The sequence below is a fragment of the Mizuhopecten yessoensis genome, unplaced genomic scaffold (assembly GCF_002113885.1).
Source record: "Mizuhopecten yessoensis strain PY_sf001 unplaced genomic scaffold, ASM211388v2 scaffold11045, whole genome shotgun sequence".
NCBI classification, from domain to species: domain Eukaryota; kingdom Metazoa; phylum Mollusca; class Bivalvia; order Pectinida; family Pectinidae; genus Mizuhopecten; species Mizuhopecten yessoensis.
Genome location: NW_018408851.1, coordinates 179,393 through 204,042, shown reverse-complemented (window position 1 = coordinate 204,042; position 24,650 = coordinate 179,393). Strand labels below are relative to the sequence as shown.

At 36.2% G+C, this 24,650-nt stretch overlaps 1 protein-coding gene across 1 annotated transcript in view; it reads left to right on the top strand.

Annotated features, from left to right (window-relative positions):
• Nucleotides 1-2,481: 2,481 nt before the first annotated feature.
• Nucleotides 2,482-24,650, top strand: part of LOC110464982 (mucin-2-like) — a 41,394-nt gene continuing 19,225 nt past the window's right edge. The window contains exons 1-13 of the mRNA XM_021520520.1: nucleotides 2,482-2,564; nucleotides 2,962-3,009; nucleotides 3,333-3,359; nucleotides 3,682-3,726; nucleotides 4,955-4,984; nucleotides 5,522-5,634; nucleotides 5,935-5,997; nucleotides 6,365-6,470; nucleotides 9,625-10,086; nucleotides 10,714-10,764; nucleotides 11,349-11,501; nucleotides 22,211-22,240; nucleotides 23,319-23,369. Of these exons, the coding sequence (XP_021376195.1) occupies nucleotides 2,528-2,564; nucleotides 2,962-3,009; nucleotides 3,333-3,359; nucleotides 3,682-3,726; nucleotides 4,955-4,984; nucleotides 5,522-5,634; nucleotides 5,935-5,997; nucleotides 6,365-6,470; nucleotides 9,625-10,086; nucleotides 10,714-10,764; nucleotides 11,349-11,501; nucleotides 22,211-22,240; nucleotides 23,319-23,369 (1,216 nt within the window). The 5' untranslated portion in view covers nucleotides 2,482-2,527. The remainder of the gene's footprint in view (nucleotides 2,565-2,961; nucleotides 3,010-3,332; nucleotides 3,360-3,681; nucleotides 3,727-4,954; nucleotides 4,985-5,521; nucleotides 5,635-5,934; nucleotides 5,998-6,364; nucleotides 6,471-9,624; nucleotides 10,087-10,713; nucleotides 10,765-11,348; nucleotides 11,502-22,210; nucleotides 22,241-23,318; nucleotides 23,370-24,650) is intronic.

Genomic DNA, 24,650 nt, shown 5'->3' with positions numbered 1-24,650 from the left:
TATAGAACTGACATCCATAAGAAGTTTTTGAAGGGGATTATTTTCTTCTGAAGGTGGTTGTGCTGTCCCTTCTAGAGGTGCCCATAATGCTTTATGTGGTTCCCCACCGTCCTCTTTGCCAGCTGGGTAAGATGCTGACATACCAAATTCTGAAGAAGCCCATTGAGCCAACTTTATAGCACATTGATCATCAGATAGTCCAGTTTGCAAAGCTTCATGAATTAAACTATGTGGTTGTTTATCTGATCGCCAGCATAAGCCATGCCAATGATCCATGCCTCTTGATTTTGCAAACTCCTGGCGGTACCAGTAGGTATCTACCCCAAAAACCGGTTCCATGACATAATGGAAATAGGAAGTTGTTCTCAAATCAAAGTAGTGTGCTACAATATGGGCATTTTGCTACACAATATTAAAAAGGACTTTCCTATATTTTAAATCCATATTTCTTCCTGTTGTATCTTTCACATAAATAGCAAGAAGTCTTCTAAGAGAAGGAAAATGGAATTCTGCACAACTTTCGGTTGTAAAAAATGATGTTAGACCACTGCCTTCATTGATTTTATATTTGTTTAGTGAACGGAGTTCTTTACCTCTTTCTGCCCAATACTGGTTGCTTCCACGTAGAGAAGATCCGAAAAATAGGATTTTTTTTGCCAAAATATGCTTCGATAGTAACATTTTCATTTTCAACATCTATCGGCAGAGACTGAAGTCTTTCTTGGGATATAATGATGTCATAGTATGCTGGATTTTTATTTTTCAGCCATTGCAGAGCATGTTGTAATGTATACCGCCTAACTTTAAAATCTCGTGAAGAATCATTTTCCCCCTGTTTTCTTACCCTTAATACTTGTATTTCTTCTGGTAATCTGGGAAACAACACTGCTGACTCATTAACCTGTTGTGGAAAAGTTACGCAGTGGCCACTTGAAGCAATCCCACGATGTTTCAGCATGTGCACAATAATACATGGTGAAATCCTACATATTAACTGTTCTTCAATTACTGTCAAATCAGATAATTCGGGGGTTGTTTTCCTGGAAACAAGTTATTTTTGGCAGAAAACGTTTTGTTGTTTTCTTTGTCTGTTGCGCATCTTTTGCATAAACCATCATGTGACATTTTCATATCTATGCGTCTTTCATGGCATGTCATGCAGTGGTTGTTGGGACCCCTATTCCATCAACCACATACAACAATTAGATACCTAAAAATTACAAAAAAATAAATTCTTTGAAATGCCACCTCCTATGGTCAATTGCACTCCAACCTTGTAATGGTAGAAGAAGATATTTGAATCTTACCAGTTCACAACTAGGTCTGTGTAACGCCAGCTGAATTCAGGGGCCTGTGTGTTTACAAACAATGCAGCAGACGATAGGCTGTGACCCGTGACGCCACACCAGTTGGCCTCTGTCGTATCCAATCAGAATCGGAATTTGCGAACAGGGTCCCGAAAAGGTAAAATTATATATCATTTTGATGTTTGACTTATTTGCCAATCGGGAACCGTCGTGCGTAACATTTACTGCAGTAAAGGGAAGAAAATTATTTTAATTAAAATCGTCAGATGATAAAAAAAAACTATGTACTTATTACATATAAAAAACGTCACATGTATCGACGAAGCAACAGAAAAGTATGTGGAAACAACGTAAGCTTAAATACTCTTAGAAACAGAGGCCCGGAAAAGGTCTATTTATTTTGTGACTGTTTGAAACGTCATATTAGCATTGCTTTTTTCGCTAAAGATAATACATGTTTGCATGAAATAAAAAAAAATTGATGTGTTACCCTACGATTGACTTCTTTTCATCGTGTAAACAAGAATTGCAGTAGTCTAAATATATCCGGATTTCCACCTGGTTTGACGATTCGTATAATTTCCGGTTTGGGTTGCGAGAACCAGATCCTAAAGAGAGAGTGTGGTAAGGTTATTCAGTACTTTAAAAATAGGACTGCGGTAACTCTATACAAGCTACTTCCGCAAAGAAGGATCTTGGAAGCATAGCATTTCGACGTTACCATGACTTCAATTGTTCGTACATGTTAGCGGAAAAGAGCTTCGCTTCTTGCGCCAAAGCTGCGTTCTTATAATAGCAGTTGTTTTCAGTTGGTAGATTCATGTACAGAACAAACATCAAGAATGTAAATATAACATAATAATCAGCTCATTCTTTGACGAAAATCGATCATTCCTGTTAGTGTTGCTGTTTTCTTTGTCAATGAAGACCTATATTACGATGTTAACATATGAACTTTCATAATAGCCTCGAAAAAATAGGTAAATAATCAAAAAAGGGAAGGTCATCAACATCAGTCTGTTTGGGTTTTTTTATGATTTTATTTCTTCAACCGTGAGCGATTCTACATTTCATGCCTAAATTATAAAACTATTATTTATTATTACATAATATCCCTGGTTGGCAATGTTAAAGTTTGTAGTCGTCCGACCTTGTGATAAGTCTTATCTTATCGGTTCTAGAGGCACTATCGGAGTTACAGGAGGAGTTGTCTGGTAACAATGGATTACATTGGGACTCTGTTGATCTTTATATCTGGTTTGTTCTATAGTTCGTTTTAAAGGCAGAGTGTGTCAAGTATCTTTTTATCAAAATTTACTTTCATAGAAAATATATATGTAAACTTACTTTGAAAATATGTTTTTGAATCAAGGAAGTTTTTGATTATTTTACTTTTTAATAAATCTTATAATTAAGTAAATAATTGTGCTAAGTGTATGCAAATTAAGAGAAGCTAACTTATTAAATAAAGTATTAAGTGCAAGCGAAATAAACATGTTTTGCATCATCACCTTATAAAATACATTGGCAGCATAATTTAAGAAACACTTACAGAAACCATCGTTCCTATTTGTTCAAAATTATTTCAGTTTTGCTGAAATGTACTGAAAATTCAAACAAATTTACTAACCGTCATTAACTTCGTTACCATCAGTATGTTTAAGGATACAGGCCAAGTATACATGTGACGACCTATTTACAGGTGAGTTGGCTTGATACCAAAAGACTATTTCCTCGAGCGTACAAATCATTTATAAATGTATGTAAATATCTACACAGATCCCCTCTCAAAAGAGTTCTACAGCAGGATATAGAGTTAATTCCCATTGGAATATAATGAATGGATGACAGATTCGTGTATTGACTTTTGATATATATTTTTGCCATGTCTGTTTTGACGTTCTGCTTTGATTTGACTATCTTACTATATAATTCATCGATATATGATTCTAAAGGATGTCTATACAGATAAGGTTATAACCGTTTCCAGCTAACCATTCACACTAATCAATTGTTGTTTTTCAGGGAAGGTTTCCCCATCAGCAGACTGCTGTAAGTACAATTACGACAGAGCATTCAGTCTTATCATAGACTTAATAACAAACAAAATGTTATCACTCCGTATAGCATTGATAACCTACAACAAGGAAGGCTCTTCACCTAATCATGTGACTTTAGATGATAAGCGTTTCTGTTGTATAGTCCGGGTAAGTCTACAAGAGAAAAACAATCTGAACGAAACAATACCTAATTTCTACACATTTCACAGCAAAATTACTAGTTATCACATATTCAATATGAATTTACTACATTATTTGAGAATATTTCGTATACTGTACAAAGTTGATCACTGATTGCATCCTCTCTCCATCAGCCCACAGCCATGATAGAGCTGAGATCGACCCGAATTGTAGGATAGGTAAGTATTCCGTTTCTACCACAATCTCATGATCATGCACACATGTGTTGGTTGACAAGGCTGGCGTAGTGATATGACCCATATGTAAAAAGTCACTCATTAATATTCAAAAATGACTTTTTTTTTACAAATTTAATAATTGTCAAAATTAATGTTTCGGCAACGACTTCATGAAAAAATATTACAGTTGAACGACTTAAAATATTGGGTGTAGCAGTATTGCATTATGTTACATAAATTAACCACGGACTATATGCGCGTAAGCATATCGTACGAAGTCTGTCTCCCGCCAAGTGACGAAGACGAACTTATCGCTGTCAATGTCCAAAACCATATGCCTACGTTTCTTCGTGACGGTTCTATGGTTGACGTTTATAGTGACAGTTCAGCCATAGTCAGACCGTCCAAATAGCGATAACGGGACGTTGGGAGAATGAAATATTTTCCGACACTGTGACAGATCTTGTTTTGGTTTCACGACCTGGACACGCGACGGTGCGACGTCGAAACGATATCGAGCGTCTGTAGCAATTTTGCCTGAAACTAGCGATCAAATCTTTAATTATCATTTTTTTTGATATTGCCTTGATAAACCCCTTTTCCGCACAACCTCACAAAGTCACCAACATTTGTCGGATGTTGACAGCAGACGACGTAAACAAAACAGATTGTGGCAAAAAGCGCATGGAAAAAGTAGTCCCGGTCAAAGTTCATCTTCTCGACTAATCAAAACTCGTGTAGGTCATATACCACGTGTGGCATATAACTCATATTTATCTAACAGTCTGCGTGTTTATACAATGATCTGAGAGTGGAATAACACAGCGTATTGTGGTAGAAATCAAGTTATCATATCGATGACAGAGGTTCTTACGATTTTCTTTAATCAGTACAGCGTTAACAGAGTTATTTCACATATCCAAGGCTATTAATGGGATGGTATCGTGGTACTGAAAATCTCACGCTAGTATTTGTGACGCTTACTCTTACCGAACACCTGGTCATGCTCTCCTTGTAATCTCTTTATTGTTTCCCTCTGTTTATATTTCGCCATATGGTCTTATTTTCGATTTTGAGTCCGAAGTATGGTTTTATTGACCCATCGGTATTCCCGTGTTGTATTGTTGAATAGGTTATCGTATATTTAACGTTAGTATTGTAATGACAGAGGTATTTCACATATCCTGAATACCAAAATGAAGATAGATGTGTTTTATTTCTGTTCCAGACCTTGCAGTGACTTCAGATAGCAATGTCGGTAAGTACATATTTAACAACTGTAGGATGAAATATTGAAACGTACACAGTATGTGTATACAACATGTGTAGAGAGTAAACTTTCAGTGTCACATATCTTAAGCAAGTATAACATTGAGTTGTTTCACAAAAGCGCTAACAAGGGATGTTTCACATATCTTAGGTTAGTATTGCGTTGACAAAGGTGATTGACATATCTTAAATAAATATCCATATATAAAACTAGGTACGTTTCCTGATAAGGACTTAGAAGAAATTCTTAATAGCAATATATAGAGGTAAGTGTAAGAGTTGTAGGGGGAAAGGTTCACACGTACAGTGCATATATAACAACGCTATAGGATAAACGTCCTCGCACGTAGTAGCTTATAAACACAGATCGTTAAGTAGAACAATAACACTCATGTTCAAAGAATATCTGACCATTTTCCACAATTACTCAAAATTGAGAGGCCTCCTTTTCTGAATCGACAATCCCACATTCTTACCACTTCAGTGCTGAACCTATTATCAATTAAAATGATTTGTATGTTTCTAGTGCTGACTGCTCTAAGGAAGGCGTACTACAGCAATGTAAAGTTATGTTTTGGATGTCCCGAGAATGATTTCTACGGTCAGTGTAACACTGTCATCGCCTGTCATCCACACACAGTAAGTATATGATTATAACGTCTGTCAATATAGAGTTATGTCGAATAGATTTGGATCTGACTTTGAAAACACGTAATTTTGCATTATAATTATCAATCTAAAAGAAAATTTGAAAAATAAAATTGATGTAAGAAAGTGGCCCTATTTTCTCTATGTATATGCATTTTAAGCTATACAAAATCAAAAGGGCTAGATTTTGCATCTATCAGTCTTAGTTTTCCTGAACACATGATACTATATCAAAAGAGTTTGTCAATTAAAGATAAACGAATACTTCATTTTACCTTTTCTTTTCCCCAGGTTTGTTACAACGAGACTCATCGGGACAAGGAGCATAATACCAGACACATGTATGGATGTATCGTACGTCTCATAACTACTCCAAACACTAAATCGTCTAATGTTTCTAAAACACCTTCCGAATACTTACATCGTAGCTGATCAGACGGCTACACGGCTGTATCTGCTTAACCTTTACCGAACATCATTCGTGGCAGGTGACATGTTCAGAGCATTTCATTCACCATTGAGCCCTGTTTTCTCTGAATATTGTTCACTTTCGATTAAATCAAGATATCTTATTGACATTCTGTTTAAAAAGATGGTATAACAAATCGATGTAACATTGGAGTTGTGATTTTGTAAGACTTATTTATCCCAAGCAGAAATCTTCTTAACCTGACACTTCATTACTACATTGTACATTGATATTTCTTTGATGTATTTTCAGTGGGAGTCTAATAATGTATATCTCAATGGCCACCATTGCAGTCAGCCAAACCACGGAAGTAACTCCGGGACAGTGACATGTAACCATTCTAAACTCTGTAACGGAAGTATGTTGCATTTTCATCAGACTGAACAGACGTATATCAACCATAAGAAGCCAAACGAAATATGTAATCGTAGTTCTTATATATTTAGAAGGAGCCTAATTAGTGAATATTTTTCATATATCTTGAATGATAGTCAAATTAGTGAATCCTTTTCATATATCTTGTATGAAGCCAAATTAGTGAATCCTTTCCATATATCTTGTATGGTAGCCTAATTTGTGAGTACGTTTTCATATCCGGTTCAAAACTAAATAGTGTATACTTTTCATAGATCTTGTATTAAAAAGCCAAATTAGTGAATCCTTTCAATATATCTTGTATGGTAGCCTAATTTGTGAGTACGTTTTCATATCCGGTTCAAAACTAAATAGTGTATACTTTTCATAGATCATGTATGAAAGCCAAATTAGTGAATCCTTTCAGTATATCTTGTATGGTAGCCTAATTTGTGAGTACGTTTTCATATCCGGTTCAAAACTAAATAGTGTATACTTTTCATAGATCTTGTATGAAAGCCAAATTAGTGAATCCTTTCAATATATCTTGTATGAAGCCAAATTAGTGAATCCTTTCCATATACCTTGTATGAAAGCCAAATTAGTGAATCCTTTCCATATATCTTGTATGGGAGCCTAATTTGTGAATCCTTTCAATATATCTTGTATGGGAGCCTAATTTGTGTGTACGTTTTCATATCCGGATCAGAACTAAATAGTGTATACTTTTCATATATCTTGTATGAAAGCCAAATTAGTGAATCCTTTCCATAGATCTTGTATGAAAGCCAAATTAGTGAATCCTTTCCATATATCTTGTATGAAAGCCAAATTAGTGAATCCTTTCCTTATACCTTGTATGAAAGCCAAATAAGTGAATCCTTTCCATAGATCTTGTATGAAAGCCAAATTAGTGAATCCTTTCAATATATCTTGTATGAAAGCCAAATTTGCGAATCCTTTCCATATATCTTGTATGAAAGCCAAATTAGTGAATCCTTTCAATATATCTTGTATGAAAGCCAAATTTGCGAATCCTTTCCATATATCTTGTATGAAAGCCAAATTAGTGAATCCTTTCCATATATCTTGATTGAAAGCCAAATTAGTGAATCCTTTCCATATATCTTGTATGAAAGCCAACTTAGTGAATCCTTTCCATATATCTTGTATGGGAGCCTTATTTGTGAGTACGTTTTCAGATCCGGATCAGAACTAAATAGTGTATACTTTTTATATATCTGGTATTGGAGCAAAATATATAAGTCATTATATTTTGATATTGATATTCTGATACGACGGCCTTAATAGTGAGTACTTTTTATATCTGGTATTGGAGCTATATTAGTGAGTAATAATCATTTATATGGTACGAAAGCCTAAATAGGTATGGTAAAGTGACTAATCAAGTAAAGACTTTCCATTTCTATGTTGGGGGAGGGGGAGAGGGGGAGGGGAGGGGAAGGGTTTAGGGTTTATAATTACTGAATACTATTTTATATATCTGGCACGAGGGCCTATTGTTTAATACTTATTGTGTATCTAGTAAAGGGGCCTAATTAGTAGTTATTTCTTATGTATCTGATACGAAGCATAATAAGTAATTATTTATCATGTACCTGGTACGGCGACCACATTAGTGAGTTATTTTCATATGTCTGGAACGGGTGCGTGGTGAATAATTATTTCTCATGTATCTAGTACAGGGGCCTGATTAGTAATCATTTGTAATGTATTTAGTTAAGGGGCCTAATTAGTAATTATTTCTCATGTATCAAGTACAGGGGCCTAATTAGTACATTTTCTCATGTATCTAGTACAGGGCATTAATTAGTAACTATTTCTCATGTATCTAGTACAGTACCTAATTAGTAATTATTTCTTTTGTATCTAGTACAGGAGCATACTCAGTTATTATTTCACCTGTATCTGGTTAGGAGACCTTTTCAGTAATTATTTCACCTGTGTCTGGTTAGGAGATCTATTCAGTTATTATTTCACCTGTATCTGGTTAGGAGACCTATTCAGTAATTATTTCACCTGTATCTGGTTAGGAGATCTATTCAGTAATTATTTCACCTGTATCTGGTTAGGAGACCTATTCAGTTATTATTTCACCTGTATCTGGTTAGGAGACCTATTCAGTAATTATTTCACCTGTATCTGGTTAGGAGACCTATTCAGTAATTATTTCACCTGTATCTGGTTAGGAGACCTATTCAGTTATTATTTCACCTGTATCTGGTTAGGAGACCTATTCAGTTATTATTTCACCTGTATCTGGTTAGGAGACCTATTCAGTAATTATTTCACCTGTATCTGGTTAGGAGACCTATTCAGTAATTATTTCACCTGTATCTGGTTAGGAGACCTATTCAGTTATTATTTCACCTGTATCTGGTTAGGAGACCTATTCAGTAATTATTTCACCTGTATCTGGTTAGGAGACCTATTCAGTAATTATTTCACCTGTATCTGGTTAGGAGACCTATTCAGTTATTATTTCACCTGTATCTGGTTAGGAGACCTATTCAGTAATTATTTCACCTGTATCTGGTTAGGAGACCTATTCAGTAATTATTTCACCTGTATCTGGTTAGGAGACCTATTCAGTTATTATTTCACCTGTATCTGGTTAGGAGACCTATTCAGTTAGTATTTCACCTGTATCTGGTTAGGAGCATACTCAGAAATTATTTCACCTGTATCTGGTTAGGAGACCTATTCAGTAAATACTCTCCAAATATGGCACGAGGACCTTGTTATGTATCTGGTACTGGGCCCTATTAGTGGACCATTGTTTTGTATCACATATAGGGGCCTGGTGAGTGAGTTCTATATTTATATTTTGGTGAGGTTATACGTTGATAAATATAGTTGCGCACGTGTACATTAAATAGATGGCGAATATAGGTTTCGAAACAAGAGCTTTAGAGATTCACACGATAGTTAAAATAACCAAAAACGATAGAATTACAAAAAACATTGAATTACTATCAAATCTTTAAATAAACGAAAGAAATTTGAGAACGAATACTAACCCAAATTTGCTTTACAAATAACTGATAATAAGTATTTCAGATATTTATATATTTACTTCATCTGACATGGCATTGCTATGTATCCTTTCTATGTTACACTGTAACTTGTATTTACAGACTCACACCATCTACACCACATCGTGAATTCATTGAAAACAACGACAACCACCACAACACCTAAACCAACAACACCAACTACAACACCTAAACCTACCACAGTATTACCAACATCCACGACCACTCCAACACCAACAACTACAACCACAACACCTAAACCCACAACAACCCCAATAACAACAACCACAACGCCTGAACCCACAACAACAACAACAACCACAACGCCTGAACCCACAACAACAACAACAACAACCACAACGCCTGAGCCCACAACAACAACAACAACAACGCCAAAACCCACACCAACTACAATGAAAACAACGTCGCCTATGGAAGAGTTATCCACTACAGCTAAAACGACGTTTATAACAGAACAGTCTACATCAACCGAGCAATCCACTTCTGCAGCATCTATGACGTCAACGTCAAATGCTGCATCCACCGATACCTTAACTCATACGCGTAAGTCTAATGTTATGATAGCAGTTTATATATGACTTTAACAATTCAAACAATAAATGAGAAATCAGTTTGTAAACATATTATTTAATCTAAATGTGTTATTCCTTTGTGGGGGTGGGGGTGGGGGGGGGAGGACATTCAAACATTTTTTTCCATACCATACTCTTTAAAAGTTAGTAAGTCACTGATCCTTTCGTTCTTGTATCTTGTTATATTCTTATCAAAAAATGACATTTGCCCTTATGACCAATAAAATGTAACTAACCAATCAGAGAGCAGTGTTTAGTATAAAAACAGGTATTATCAATTTTGACATCATTGACGCCCTAAAATTCTTTATATTTTTATAACAGTGACGTCACAATACAGCATTCCTTATTTCGATAGTTTTTTTGGTAAGATGTGAACATTCTCTTCACGGAAGCTGATGTTCTTATTAAGATTAATGTAATAATAAGAATTGTTTGGCCTGTGGATGAATAACAGATACACTTTACTCGGGAGTTTATATATTAACATTTTCCCTCACATCACACACGAAAAAAATATGAAATTTTGAACATGAAACCAAAAATGTAACTGTTCTGTCATATAGAAAAAGACGGTTTTTTATTATTTTGTTTCCAGAACAGATAGAAACGACAATCACGTCTATTTTACCAACACCGTGCAAACAGGGTATGTTAAATATCTAAGTATGATCGACTTTTACTTTAGACTTTTGTCAAGTCTGTTTGTTGATGAATACAATTAGTATAAATATCAATTTCGCTGGAGATATGCCAAAAGAGTCTAAAAGCTTTTATTTGAGCCACGAAAGATAATTGTTTCTTTTAAATGAAATCAATAAAACATTGTATTAAATATGACTTCGCAATGACATGCTCTTTTACTATAGTTCCTATGTTATCCATAGCAAATATCTGTGTTTGTTATTTATCATACACGCTTGCTGTTTTATTCTCAATATAAGCAAACCAACATATTGTTTATTTATGTAATGAGTATCTGGATTGCAATGTACAGTTACATGTATATTCGTTGATTTGAATATTACTAATATTATATATTTTATATATTTGACATTCATTTGACATAATGCGATTACGACATGTATTTCCTCTCTTAAACATTCATATCAACATACCTATAGTATATTATATCATAACAACATCAAAACCTCATGATTAAGGAGACTGTGATGCTTTAGTGGTCAGTGTTGCGGATCTACCCGAAACACTAATGCGTAACTGTGGTTCCAGGGAACGGTACTCTGATGTGTATTGACCATAACGATCCTCCGAACTTTGTATGTGAAACATTTGACCGTGAAAATGGTTTGTGTGGCTGGACGTCTTCAGGTCATGATCGTGCTGTTGACCAGTGCCCAGTATACTGCGGCTTTTGTGAGGAATGTAAGTATTAAGACTAAAGTAAAACGATTTCTATTCCAGGAGTACATTTGTGATGTTACCTAGCTCTACGTTTCTTTGGAAGTGATGTTTCCTCCCTTTCAGCTCATTTCTGTATATGTTTCATTACTTGGATTCGACTTTATATAGTGTGTGTCGGTGAAGTAGGAGACGCTAACCCTTCTGGAACATCTGGTCTTATTCTCCATCGGAGAATGGTTTTGTTGACATTTTGGTATTCATTTAATGTTTTATTTTAACTCGAATGTATCCAATACTACGTTCATCTCGATGTAATGTTTCCTCCCAGATAAAATATTTCTATGCTAGTTATCACAGGTACAACAACAAGACAATTTATTTTTTCCGAAATGCTATATATATATATATATTAAGTATGACCTGATATACGTTGCAACCATACCTTTTTATTTTTGGCTTAGTTGTAGTTTGGCGAGCTTGGATATATTTATTCTTTGACAGTATAAAGCATTGCTCTTGAAATTACAAATGTATACCAAACACACGTGTATGCATTTCTCAGATATATAATGTAGCGTAGAGTAACGCTACTTTTGTATATATCAAAGTTGATGTTATTAACTATGTTTAAGTTAATTCAGTCACAACGGTTGGCTTAAGTTTTTACGTTAGTTCATAAAGCATAGCCAGTGAAATGTGTATGTGTGATTTATACGATTTGCTGCCTTAAGGGGGTGATACAAGTCATATGGCATATCCACATGCATATACAACCTAGTGAAATATTTCACTTTAACAACAACAAACATACCCTTATCAAATACCAAAATGTTCATTAGAACATAACGATCATTTATACGTAATAATAATTTTAAAAAAATGACTCAAAACATTCTGAGAACATATTTAAATTTATTGGATGGTTGCGTCCCTACCTCACACAAGCTAAGTCCTAAAATTCCAAAAACATCATATTTAATATCTTCAATCCATAGTCTATGAAAACCTAGAAAAGAATTCACTCAAAATCCATTTACAATGAAATACTGGCACAATTTCCTGATGGTTGTTTGGCTAAAATTGGTAGCCATTTCTTGCTAGAAAGTAGTCCATGTAGTCAATGAAGCAGAAAGTATGGAGGCCCAAAACTGCAAACTGAAATTAAAAAAAATATTTCCCTCAGTTTTGGCTCTATCCTCTTAAACCTTTGTAGACTACATTATGTTTAAATGCAGTTTTGATTTCCAAATTGAATTATGCTTTTAAACAATCTTTGAAAGAGTTATCAACCTTTATTTTATCTCCAAGCAGTGTCTTTAAATCTGCTTGGCTTTGTTGCTACAACATGTAGTTGTGCTTTTCAATTCAGCATTTGAATTTAATTTTATTTCAAAGCATTGTTCCCCCTTATTTCTTCAACATTTTTAAAAAGGTTGTCCGGAGATTTCTTCTCTCGGTTTTTGACCAACATTGTTGAAATTTGGTAGGCTTTATTTTCATGAATTGTGTTTGTGTTTCCCAATTCCCAATTATTTATTGAACAATATTTGAAATAGTTATCTGTACCGACACCATTATGGAAAACAAAAACAAAGGATAAACCTTGCATATGAAATTCATGTGATCTATTATGATCTGCAGACAGGAGCCTTTCTGTTCAATGTATCTGTTGTCTAGGAAGCCAGATAGAATCTACAGTGTGATAGCTGCATTTGTCAAATCAGTAAACATATAGCTGTAAAACATGACTTCCATAATTGTTGGTTGTCTGAAAATATAAATTAACAACACATCACTAATAATACTGTTAATATGATTCATTATAAAGATAAGCTGAAGATATGCTCTTAGATTTCGACTATCTTGACTATTTTATCCAAATTAATTAAGTGAAAGATATACATCGTCATAGAATAAGTTAACCCAACCTAATCATAACATGTTTTCCATGGTGCAAGACCTGAAAAGTATTTTTTGCACAACCTAACTCACGGTAAGCAAAAACAGTTTTTGGGGCCATTGTACATATAATCAACATAAAAATGAAATGTCCAGTGAACCATATATACTTGTATAGGGTTATTAGCAAATTTGTTGTTGAAATTGACAACATGTGATAGGTGTGAAAATTGCCTGCTGAAGTGCAGTTTGGATTATTTCTGCAGTTATACTTACCGACGAGAACATTGAACACAAAACTGTTTGATGACTGGCCACTTAGTTACACTCCTGCTAAGGTGGGGCTTGAAATACTGGTTGACTTGGTTGAGTAGCTAGCTCAGATTAGGCTATTTATCTCACTGGTTGGCTGGGATATTTGTGCGACTTAGGTTGGATTGCTTTTGTGTTAGATGCCTGCACTTATATCTGAAAATATCAAACAACCTTTTCAAAATATTAGGCTAAGTAGAGAATGGGTCTATGGTGTTTGATAACATGACAAACACATCTAGGGAAGGTCAATAGCAGGGGAATGTTGGAATGAATGACCAACTGTGCTCAAATGGACACCACTTGGAAGAAGATGAAAAGAATTATCAAAATAAATCTACCATAGCATCACAAAACATGGACTTGTATGTGTTAGGTACAAGGTCACTTGTCCATGCCCTATGCAACACCTGATGGACAAGAGTTTTGCAAGTTGTAAGTAATGATCAATTGTAATATGTTTACCAAGGAACAATTGTAATATGCTTACCAAGGAAAGGATTCATTGACTGACTGTTATCAGATTTTTATGAAAAGGCTTGCAGGATAAGGATAGGTAGAAGCTATTTGGCTGGCAGTCTGGTGAGTTGGCAGAGCTAGTCGGCTGATTTGACAAGGTTGGTTTGCTAGAAATTCAAGTGGCCCAACTGCTTCGGTGGGTAATGTGTAGTGTATCTGTCATCTATAAAATAAGAAAAATATAACAATTCTACTAAAAGCATTTTGTGAGTGACATATTACCTACACAGTTTGTGTAGTAAAATATTTCATTTACGTAATTCGTCTGCACTATGTAACTTCACATCAGGTGGCATGTGTCCTCAATGTTGTTTGATAAATGGGTTACACAGTACAATATCTTAGCTAGAATACATCAAAACATTTATCTTGACTTTCATCCTGATGAGCGCACTTATACGTTTAACCTACATTTACTAGAGACAGTCCATATTGCCCAGTACTTCTTTTTCTGATGAGTGTAGGATGAACAGAGGGGTCACATAAAGTAAGAATGTATACAGCTAAAATTACACTAAATATTGGGCCTAGAACAATGCTAAGCTGAGAATTATGACTAACCATCTTGAAAGGAATGGTTGAACTTGACTAGTGAATTTTACTTGAGCAGTTGACTCACCTTGTTGATTGGTATAATTGACTTGGGTAGTTTGGTTGAATTGTGATGGTAAGCTGGATAACTAGCTGAAAAGTCTGGCTGACTGGACTGGTCAACTAAGGCTGGCTGACTGGTGTGGTGGACTGGACAGGTGGACTGGTCTGGTGGACTGGACTGGCCGACTGATCTGGCTGACTGGAGTGGTGGACTGGACTGGCTGACTGGACTGGTTGACTGGAGTGGTAAACTTCGGGTGGTGGACTGGACTGATGGACTGGTCTGGTTGACTGGACTAGCTGACTGGACTAATGGACTGCATTGACTGGTTGACTGGTCTGGTGGACTGGACTGGTAGACTGGTCTGGCTGACTGGACTGGTCAACTAAGGCTGGCTGACTGGTGTGGTTGACTGGACTGGACTGGACTGGACTTGCAGACTGGTCTGGTGGACTGGACTGGACTGGTTGAATGGTGTGGGCGAGTGGTCTTGTTAAGTGGACTGGTTAACTCGGGGTGGTTGACTGGACTGGTGGACTTGGGCTGTTCAACTGGTCTGGTTTACTGAACTGGTTGACTGGCTTGGCTGACTGGTCTGGTGGACTGTACTGGGTGACTTGACTGGTGGACTGGAAATGGGGTTGGTGGAGTGGTCTGGCAAATTCGACTCGTTGACTGAACAGGCTGTCTGGGATGGTTGACTTGTCTGCTTGACTTGTCTAGTTGACTAGGCTGTCTGACATGTTTAGTTGACTGACTAGTTGATTGACTGACTGGTCAGCTAGTTTGCATGTAACTGTTGCCTGTAAAATTGGAAAAATTAAACAGTTTTACACAAAACATGTTGGGTTGTTTTCTAGGTAACAATTCTATATAAAAATAAAAGTTACATCATTAAAATCTCTGGTAGACGTAGGTTCTAACTCCTGAACAAGCTGTAAAGTTTTCCTTTATGTGTCCTTTACATATTTTGCAGAACGAAGGTGCTCCTAATTATATCAGATAAGAACAAGGTGATTATTGGTGTAATTATTAGTTCGGAACATCAAACATAATGCTGCTTTATTTTATACTGTCAGAGTTTACATGAATTACTTGTCCATTAATTATTTGCACAAGTTGTACCCAATGATGCAGCATTGACACCAACATACTTTTAAGTGGTTTGGCTATAGAGGCGGGATTGCTGGATCAACAAAAATCAAAGACTGTGTACATTTATACAACATCTCAGAATACTGAAGTAATAACACTGAACATACACTTAGTTGTTTTAAGTTAATATCCAAATATTACAAGAATACAATGATATTCATGGATTAAATGATTATTTTGGACATGTAGAAAGTATGCAATAAATGTCTTTATTCATACAATGACATAATCTTATTACTTTGATCAACACAGAAATAAGTGTTCATTTCTATAATCAATTTCTTGAACTCACCTAAATATCCCCAAATTTCAGATCTCCACTATTTAGGTGTTGGTGTAGATTCTGCACTATGGTTTTTTGCTTTTTTCCCTTGTATTTCACATCGTACATGGCCCCATCTTCCCCATCTTTTCCTGCAACACATTCCAGCACATACCCTTCTAACCACCTGTCTTTGTTGAAGTCACCTAATGAAAAAGAGAAAGTGAAAGGACACAGCTTAATTAAAGCAGGTGTTTTCAATCGCAAATTAATTAAAAAAAATAAAATATTATCCCTTCATATGTCACACAAATTTGAATGCAGAACCCGTAAAATGTCAAAGCCAAAGTAAAGTGTTCGTACCACCAATATGAGTAGTAAGTTTTGAATACTACATGCAAGCACTTTTACTGATGTTACTAATCGACAACTGCTGTTGCAACAATTTGCTAAACACAAATAACTACTTTGAGAACATGATCGAGTAACAGACAATAATTGTCACTGTCACACCAACATAGTGAAAATGAGACTCCACACTATCAAAATCGGACACAGCTATTTTAGGGGCTGGAATAGTTCAGTCTTTGAGTATTTTGTACAAATCATTAAAATGATTCTGCAACAGCATATGTTTTGATAAAGACACATTAATTACTTTGAAATAAACAGTGACTGGCAATATCAAACTTTGCAAGAATTGATCATCAAAATTCAAAGCTTCCCATGGCCTTTTATTTTGATCACCATAAACTGTTTCAACTGGTTGAACCAGAACAGAAAGCACAGGCAAACATGGAGACTGAAGCTGACTTCTGGATTATATATTGCACATGTGAATAAAGGGGTCGAAATGGTCTTTATGGAATAAATCTGTGTCATAAACACAGTCTGGTAAACAAAAATCATACATTTAATAACTGCGTATCTTTTCTATCACTGTTGCATTTATGGATGATAGTCCGTCCAACAAATTTAACTCGTCGTCTCCTTGATGCGCGAACACATGGAGCAGGAGCTTCACTTTTTGCACCTGAAAATGTGTTTTAAATTTATGTAATGCATCAATTTCTCCATAGCTTTATAGCATATAACAAGTTTCAAAATCATGCTAAATTGTTTATAACAATTCATTGATTTTAAAACATATAAATTATAAGAAAATGCTGACCCAATGACAAAATGTAAAATTTCAATGTGAAATGAAATATTTTGATTCAGTCAGTTAGTGTTTTTTGTACAAATTACATATGTACATACTTTACTTTATACTTTACTAAAGTGCCTTGTGTGATTAATCACGATTGATATAATTGTATGAATGTGAGAGTCCTATATGTGGTGGCATATTTTGGTGGTAAAGTCCATCATAGATTGAATTACAAAATGAATTGTATATAAAACACTTTACGATGGAATATTTACAATCAACTTATGTTTACCTGATGCTGTTGCGTTACACACTGTAGTAGTTTCATCTTTATTGACAGTTCTTGCAGGTTTCCTCACACATGAATGTGCACGTGTTGTTTTTTTGTTTCCACAGGAGGTCAGTTGGGGTACAAACTGAAACCAAAATCATAAAAACATTACTTTGTGGATAAGGTTATCCAATATTGAGGTTAATTCTAATATTGTTTTCACTTGCAGCCCTTAGTCTAGTTAAACAAAATCTGACCCCATCTGTGTTTTCCCTACCTATAAAACCTTGTCAAATTCTTCTTGTTTGTGATAACACAAGAACAAATATTGAAGTACATAAAACTATACATTAATGTGACACATAGTGTGCTGTAAATTAAATAAAGTGAGAGTGGTTTATGAGATAAGGGATGGTGTGGGATCTTACCCAAGGTTTTAGTGGCTCACGGATACCAGTGCTCGTCAAATGCCTAGGTGAAGCCAACTCAGGTAAAACTGATTTATGATAAAATGCTGTCAGCTTTGGCAGCATGTCGTTTTCCCACAAGGATTTGTCTCTATAGATGCGCTCTATGAGCATCTGGTAGGGGTTGACACGTCGGACAACAAAATCTACCCAGGAGCACCGAAGTATATTAACTTGGCCTTGACATTGAAGGTAGTAATTATGTTTTTTTCTTTAGAGACAGCTTATTGTCTGATGATAGTGTGAGACAAAAGTTTCCCTTCTTTGCAGCCTCCTCAAAGGTGAGCTGATTCCTCTGAAGCAAGTTCTTTACCTCAACTAGCCCTTCATCAGTTCCATGGGACACTTTTCCATCGGGTGATGCTCCCAAAAATTTATGCTGTTCATCAATCACCAGGCCGACAGGCGTCATGATCATGTCCACACCCATGTGTTGTTTCGTTTGCTTTATGTTCTCTTTAATGGCAATGGATTCTTGTCCTAAACCGAACCTTGCGCAGTGATTCCCCTGAAATTTTGAGTACAGCAGACTCTTCACCAAAGTACCTGTGTTTAATATTGTGTTCCTCTTAACAACGTCTCCAAATCTAGATGCTGTCAATCTTTTCTTCCTTTCCTCAATCCAGGTAACACTTAGTGACTGGTCACGAGTTGATTGCTCAATCTGGTGAAGTTTGGAAATGGGAAGGTTAACATGTGTGGACAAAAACGTATCGCATTTCTTTTGCAATACACTTGTTGGTATGTCTGGGACAACATCCAGGGCCTCCACTCCATTCTCTTGACGAGCTTTTTTGCTAGCTGCTTGGGTAGAGTGTGACATCTTCCTTTTGAATGCCCTCCTCCTCACCTCGGGGTTGCTCTTACTGCGCTGACTGGCTGGTTGATGAATAGCCCGCTGGTGGTAATGGGATGTGTATGATGACCCTGGTTTCACTCCTGTAACGGTGTACCAGACAACTGGAGACCACGCTGTACCAAAATTCTTCCGCAATGCACCCCATAGCATCGACTGTGCCAAGAACCTCTATTACATCGGTTAAACTGCTTGCCACCATCAAATTTTGCACGGATCTCCATCCATGATTCTGCCAAGTTTGTAGTGAAATTTCCAATCAGGCGAGAAGACTTTACGGCCATGGAATTCAGGAGGACACTCACATCTCTAATTAATTGAGGGTCTATTGTCCCGGTCGCCTTGGTTCTAAAACGTGATTCCTCAAGCCCTTCTTCACATATTGCTTGTTTCCATGCTTCCTCCTGGTCAGCCAAAACATCAGGAATGGTATCAGCAGGGTCCAGACCACCAACACCATTTGAAACACAATCTGAGGTTTTCTCCGGCTTCTTTGTACAAAAGTCACTGCAATTGTCATGGTTACCCAAAACATGATGCACGGAATTACGGATATCGTGCTCAAGTTTTCGTGCAGCCGCCTTCTTGTCCGTCTCCTGTGACCTCCTACGAATTGCACATCGTACGCCCTTAGTTAGACGAATACGAACCATCTTGGTAAGTTTTCCCTGACCTTTATACTGAGGCTTACTCTCCACCAGTCTTTCAAGATTTGCACGCAGACACTTGCAACTATGGTTAGCGCATTCCATTTTTGTGACTTTCAGTCCCCACACTGGCACTTGCTGCTGGATCCTGGCAAACACAGAGCTATCCCCATCAGCAATTAGGCGCATATAACGCAGACCATGTGTTGATTCCGCCTTCTGAAAGCCCTCAATTATAATGTCTGCTTCCATTGCTTGACTAGTGTCCGTCCAATTCCGGAAGCACAGGTGTGGTTTGGGTTCACAATGCCTGGATTCAGCTGTTGAGCAGACATAACAATGTTTGTTTCTTACCCCTATGTGAAGCAATTTCCCTTTCCACAGCTAAACGACGCTCTTCAGCTCCAGCTTCCTGCATGTCTTTCTCAAGGACGTTGTGCCATAAATCCCCAATTTTTTGCTCCATCTCTGAGTAGGAAGATTGTCGGAGTCCAGGGAGCCCAATTGTAGCCAGCATTTCATTCAAAGAAGCCAGTCCACCACCTGTCACCATTGAGCCCCAAACTGCTCTCCTATTAGTTTCTTGCAGAGTTGAGTTAGGAATCTTCTTACTCGTTTGGAGAACAAATTCCTTTCCACAACCTGGACAGCACATCTTTAAATCACTTGCAAGGCCATTACGGTATTTTTCTACATAATTCACGGACATTGACACATCTTTTGCTGCTGCACACGTCACAACCTGACTAAGTAAATCGGATAAATGTTTCTGGAAATTGTCGAGGTTGAACAATCGACTCCCATCAAGTGTATTGGTAGAATCTGGAGTAAAAGTTACCTTCAGTCCATCTTGTCTCAACTTTCGGGCTCTCAGTTGAGATTTCCTCTCCTTTATTCGTGTCACTGCAAGTCGAAGTATAGGCTGGCCATTTATGATACTATATCACCTTAATACCCGGTGTGGATTGCACCTTTTCTCCTTGTCCTGCTTCTTAAATTCTGCTACCTTTTTTGCTAAGTGCCTCTGTCGCAGTTTGCTACGTGCAGAATGGCGTCCAGTTGCTGCATAAAACTTTGTAACTCGTCTTTTTCTTTTTCCCATGTCTGCTTAGAATTGCTCCACGTATATGAGTTTCCATACAGTACCGCAGGGTCTTTTATACTTGGTAAGATTTGCGGGGGCTATTGGCAGGGGGTACACAATACGTAACAAATGTTTTTTGTCGATAATAAATACATTAAAATGTCAATACAACAAATAAGGTTACATATGAACATGGAGATATGAATGAAACATAAAAAATATCTTAGTTCACAAATAGTCGTGTTGTCGATAAAACGAGAAAGTTTTCGGACCCCAAACAAATATCTGAAACCACGCGAGAAAATGCAGATCTGACACTTACCTGACAGTTCAACACGGAGCAACCACACCATAAAAAGTCATATAGGATTGATAAGAAACTGAGGTTCTGCGATCGGCTAGCTCAGTGATAGTGTATGCAGCATATATTGCATAATATATAAGGATCTCGAACGTAATAGTAATATTTATGTGTAAATCATACTTACTTGTATGGACGTTTCCTCGTGTAGCTCCCGGATGTGCCCAACAACACCTGTGCTATTGTTTATACTCCGCTTCCGAAGAACTACATGTTTGTCAGTTGTTTGAGATTTTAGCATTTAAGCATAATATTACATATTCTGAGTATACCAATCTTGTTACTAAACATAAATCATTATCATTTTGAGTCTACAATATCAGTTTTATCGATGTTTTGGAAACATTTTCGGATTCGCGGCGTGATATCACAGGATGTAAAAAGTCCATCATGGCGAGTTGTAAACAAGCTTCGGATTCAAGTATGTGAAATCGTCGCTTTTATGGACGAATCTGGTTGCGATCCATGTTCTCTCCAGTAGCAGTAATTGGTAACGATACCCATTTAACCAAAAATTATCATGTGACGGATTGTCAACACCAGATTTTGTTTTATAGAAGGTATGAAGACACGCTGCTTAGCTCGCTATCGAAAGTCTCAAAAGCCGGGGAAAAATTTTACCCCCACGTGTGTTCAGAAAGGATTTTTGTCGATATGGAATAGAATTTCGAGAAAATATCGATAGGTTTCCATTCATTATATGTGCGAGAAATAAATTATCTATATTGAGTAATATTTTATCGTGTAATAAAAGCTACAGCGATGCAACCATAAACAATTACAAAAACACGAGTTTTCTTCTTATAAAACATTTTTTGAGAATTTGTTAATTATTTGTTCATCGATGAAACCATTGGGCACAACAAAAATGCGTTACGGGACTCACTGCTCTTGAATATTACAACTGAAAAAATTGCCATTTTTCACCAATGGTCACTGTATCTCCCCCTTAATCAGACAATTTGCCGGTAAAACGTTTGCACGCTTAAGTGTAGCACATGTACGTGACGGCAAAAATACAATTGCCGTCGATTCATATGAGCTATCACCTTTTATACATTACGTTGTTATAGATAAACAAAATGGAGCTGAAGCTTCCACAGTATTGACATAGTGACGTTAAAATCTAACGCGTGTCTTTGTCATTTGCAGATTGCGAGAAACAGTACCAGGTCCAAATAGGTAAACATCGTTCTGCATCCAGGAAACAATATCCACCACTGACTAAGATAAGGTTAACAAATGGCAAATCGGTTAACAGGCATATAAATAAGTGAACAAATTAAGGTTTGGTTAATTATACATTTTAGTCTTCATATTTTCTAAACCAATGTACTCCTTATCCCAAGTTAGCCGTGGGTATATGACAATCCTGAAATAAACTATTAATTTCTTGGCGTATATCCAATTATATAACCGGATAAGATGTTTCTGAAAACAGCTGAGCATATTCTTTTCGCATTTGTATAACCAAAAATACTAATCATGACAGAATGGCTCCTGATATTCAGCCTAGTTTTACTGGTGTAAGTGGCTGCCCGTTATAAGTTACCACAATCATGTAAACATGCACCTTTTTTATTTCCCTGTGGAAATATTTATATTTAAACATAAATTTTAGCCTATTTTATGATACCTGGGCTAGGTCTACATTGCCTTTGTTCTTTGCTTTTTTCATGATTTATTTGTTTATCTCAGTGATGTCAATATGGTTTCAATATGGGCATAACACACTTAACATGCAAAGTTAGTTTTATCATTATCTTGAAAAACACTTGAGAATTCGTTACTATATTTAGGAATGATAATATTATCGATATGATAATCAGCCCCCAAACCATCTAGTAGGTTTTCCCGTTAGTTATTTGTCCCGCACGACATGGTCGTATCTACTTTGCTTCCTCTCCCTTACTATTTGTAACATTTTACATTTAATCCTAGCATTACCAAATGGCCGAGTACTAACTAAATTGACTGGTTTTCAATTTTGACGTGATGTTAAAAAAAAAAAAATAATAATAGAAATGTATTAGCAATTAAAGTTCAAGGATCCTCATTACAATTAATAAATGATAAAGCTAGTCAATAAGCCAATCTAGGAAAAGAGGAAGGCAGCTAGAAATACGAGAGGCTCTGCCTCCGGCCTCCCCCTTCTTTATTTATTCTCAATATTTGTTTGAGAAAATAGTTAGTACAAATATATAATTCAAAAATATGCAAAAGAATTTGGTAGTAAGCTTAGAACTTAGTCTTATTACAGGGCAGAAAAGCACGTCTGTCCCGACTACACCGCAACCGACCACACCACCAGGTAAGTCATCTACAATTCACCCATTAAGTTTTATATTATTTCGTTTCTTTACGTTTCTATTCATTTTCTTTTTTAACAAAAGTGCATTTTTCTCCGAAGTACTTCTACATGATGTTACATGGTATTGTTTCCTTGAATTTCTGTTGTTGTTGAGTTATTGTTTCCTTTGTACGTTCCCTTACATTCCTACGCTGTTAAAGTTGTTAAATTAATACATTTGTATTAAGTGAGTTTCCAATAATGTCAATATTGTTTAATACACCTGCATTCTGCGAGTTTCCAACATTGTTTATGTTGTTTGATACACTTGTATTCTGTGAGTTTCCAACATTGTCAATGTCGTTTAATACAGGTGTATTCTGTTAGTGTCCAACATTGTCAATGTCGATTAATACACTTGTATTCTGTGAGTTTCCGACATTGTTTATGTTGTTTTATACACTTGTATTCTGTGAGTTTCCAACATTGTCAATGTTGTTTGATACACTTGTATTCTGTGAGTTTCCAACATTGTTTATGTTGTTTAATACTCTTGTATTCTGTGAGTTTCCAACATTGTCAAGGTCGTTTAATACAGCTGTATTCTGTTAGTGTCCAACATTGTCAATGTCGTTTAATACACTTGTATTCTGTGAGTTTCAAACATTGTTTATGTTGTTTAATACACCTGTATTCTGTGAGTTTCCAACATTGTCAATGTTGTTTGATACACTTGCATTCTGTGAGTTTCCAACATTGTCAATGTTGTTTAATACACTTGCATTCTGTGAGTTTCCAACATTGTCAATGTTGTTTAATACACTGGTATTCTGTGAGTTTCCAACATTGTCAATGTTGTTTAATACACTTGTATTCTGTGAGTTTCCAACATTGTCAATGTTGTTTAATACACTTGTATTCTGTGAGTTTCCAACATTGTTTATGTTGTTTAATACACTTGTATTCTGTGAGTTTCCAACATTGTCAATGTTGTTTAATACACTTGTATTCTGTGAGTTTCCAACATTGCCAATGTTGTTTAATACACTTGTATTCTGTTAGTGTCCAACATTGTCAATGTTGTTTAATACACTTGTATTCTGTGAGTTTCCAACATTGTTTATGTTGTTTGATACACTTGTATTCTGTGAGTTTCCAACATTGTCAATGTCGTTTAATACAGCTGTATTCTGTTAGTGTCCAACATTGTCAATGTCGTTTAATACACTTGTATTCTGTGAGTTTCCGACATAGTTTATGTTGTTTGATACACCTGTATTCTGTGAGTTTCCAACATTGTTC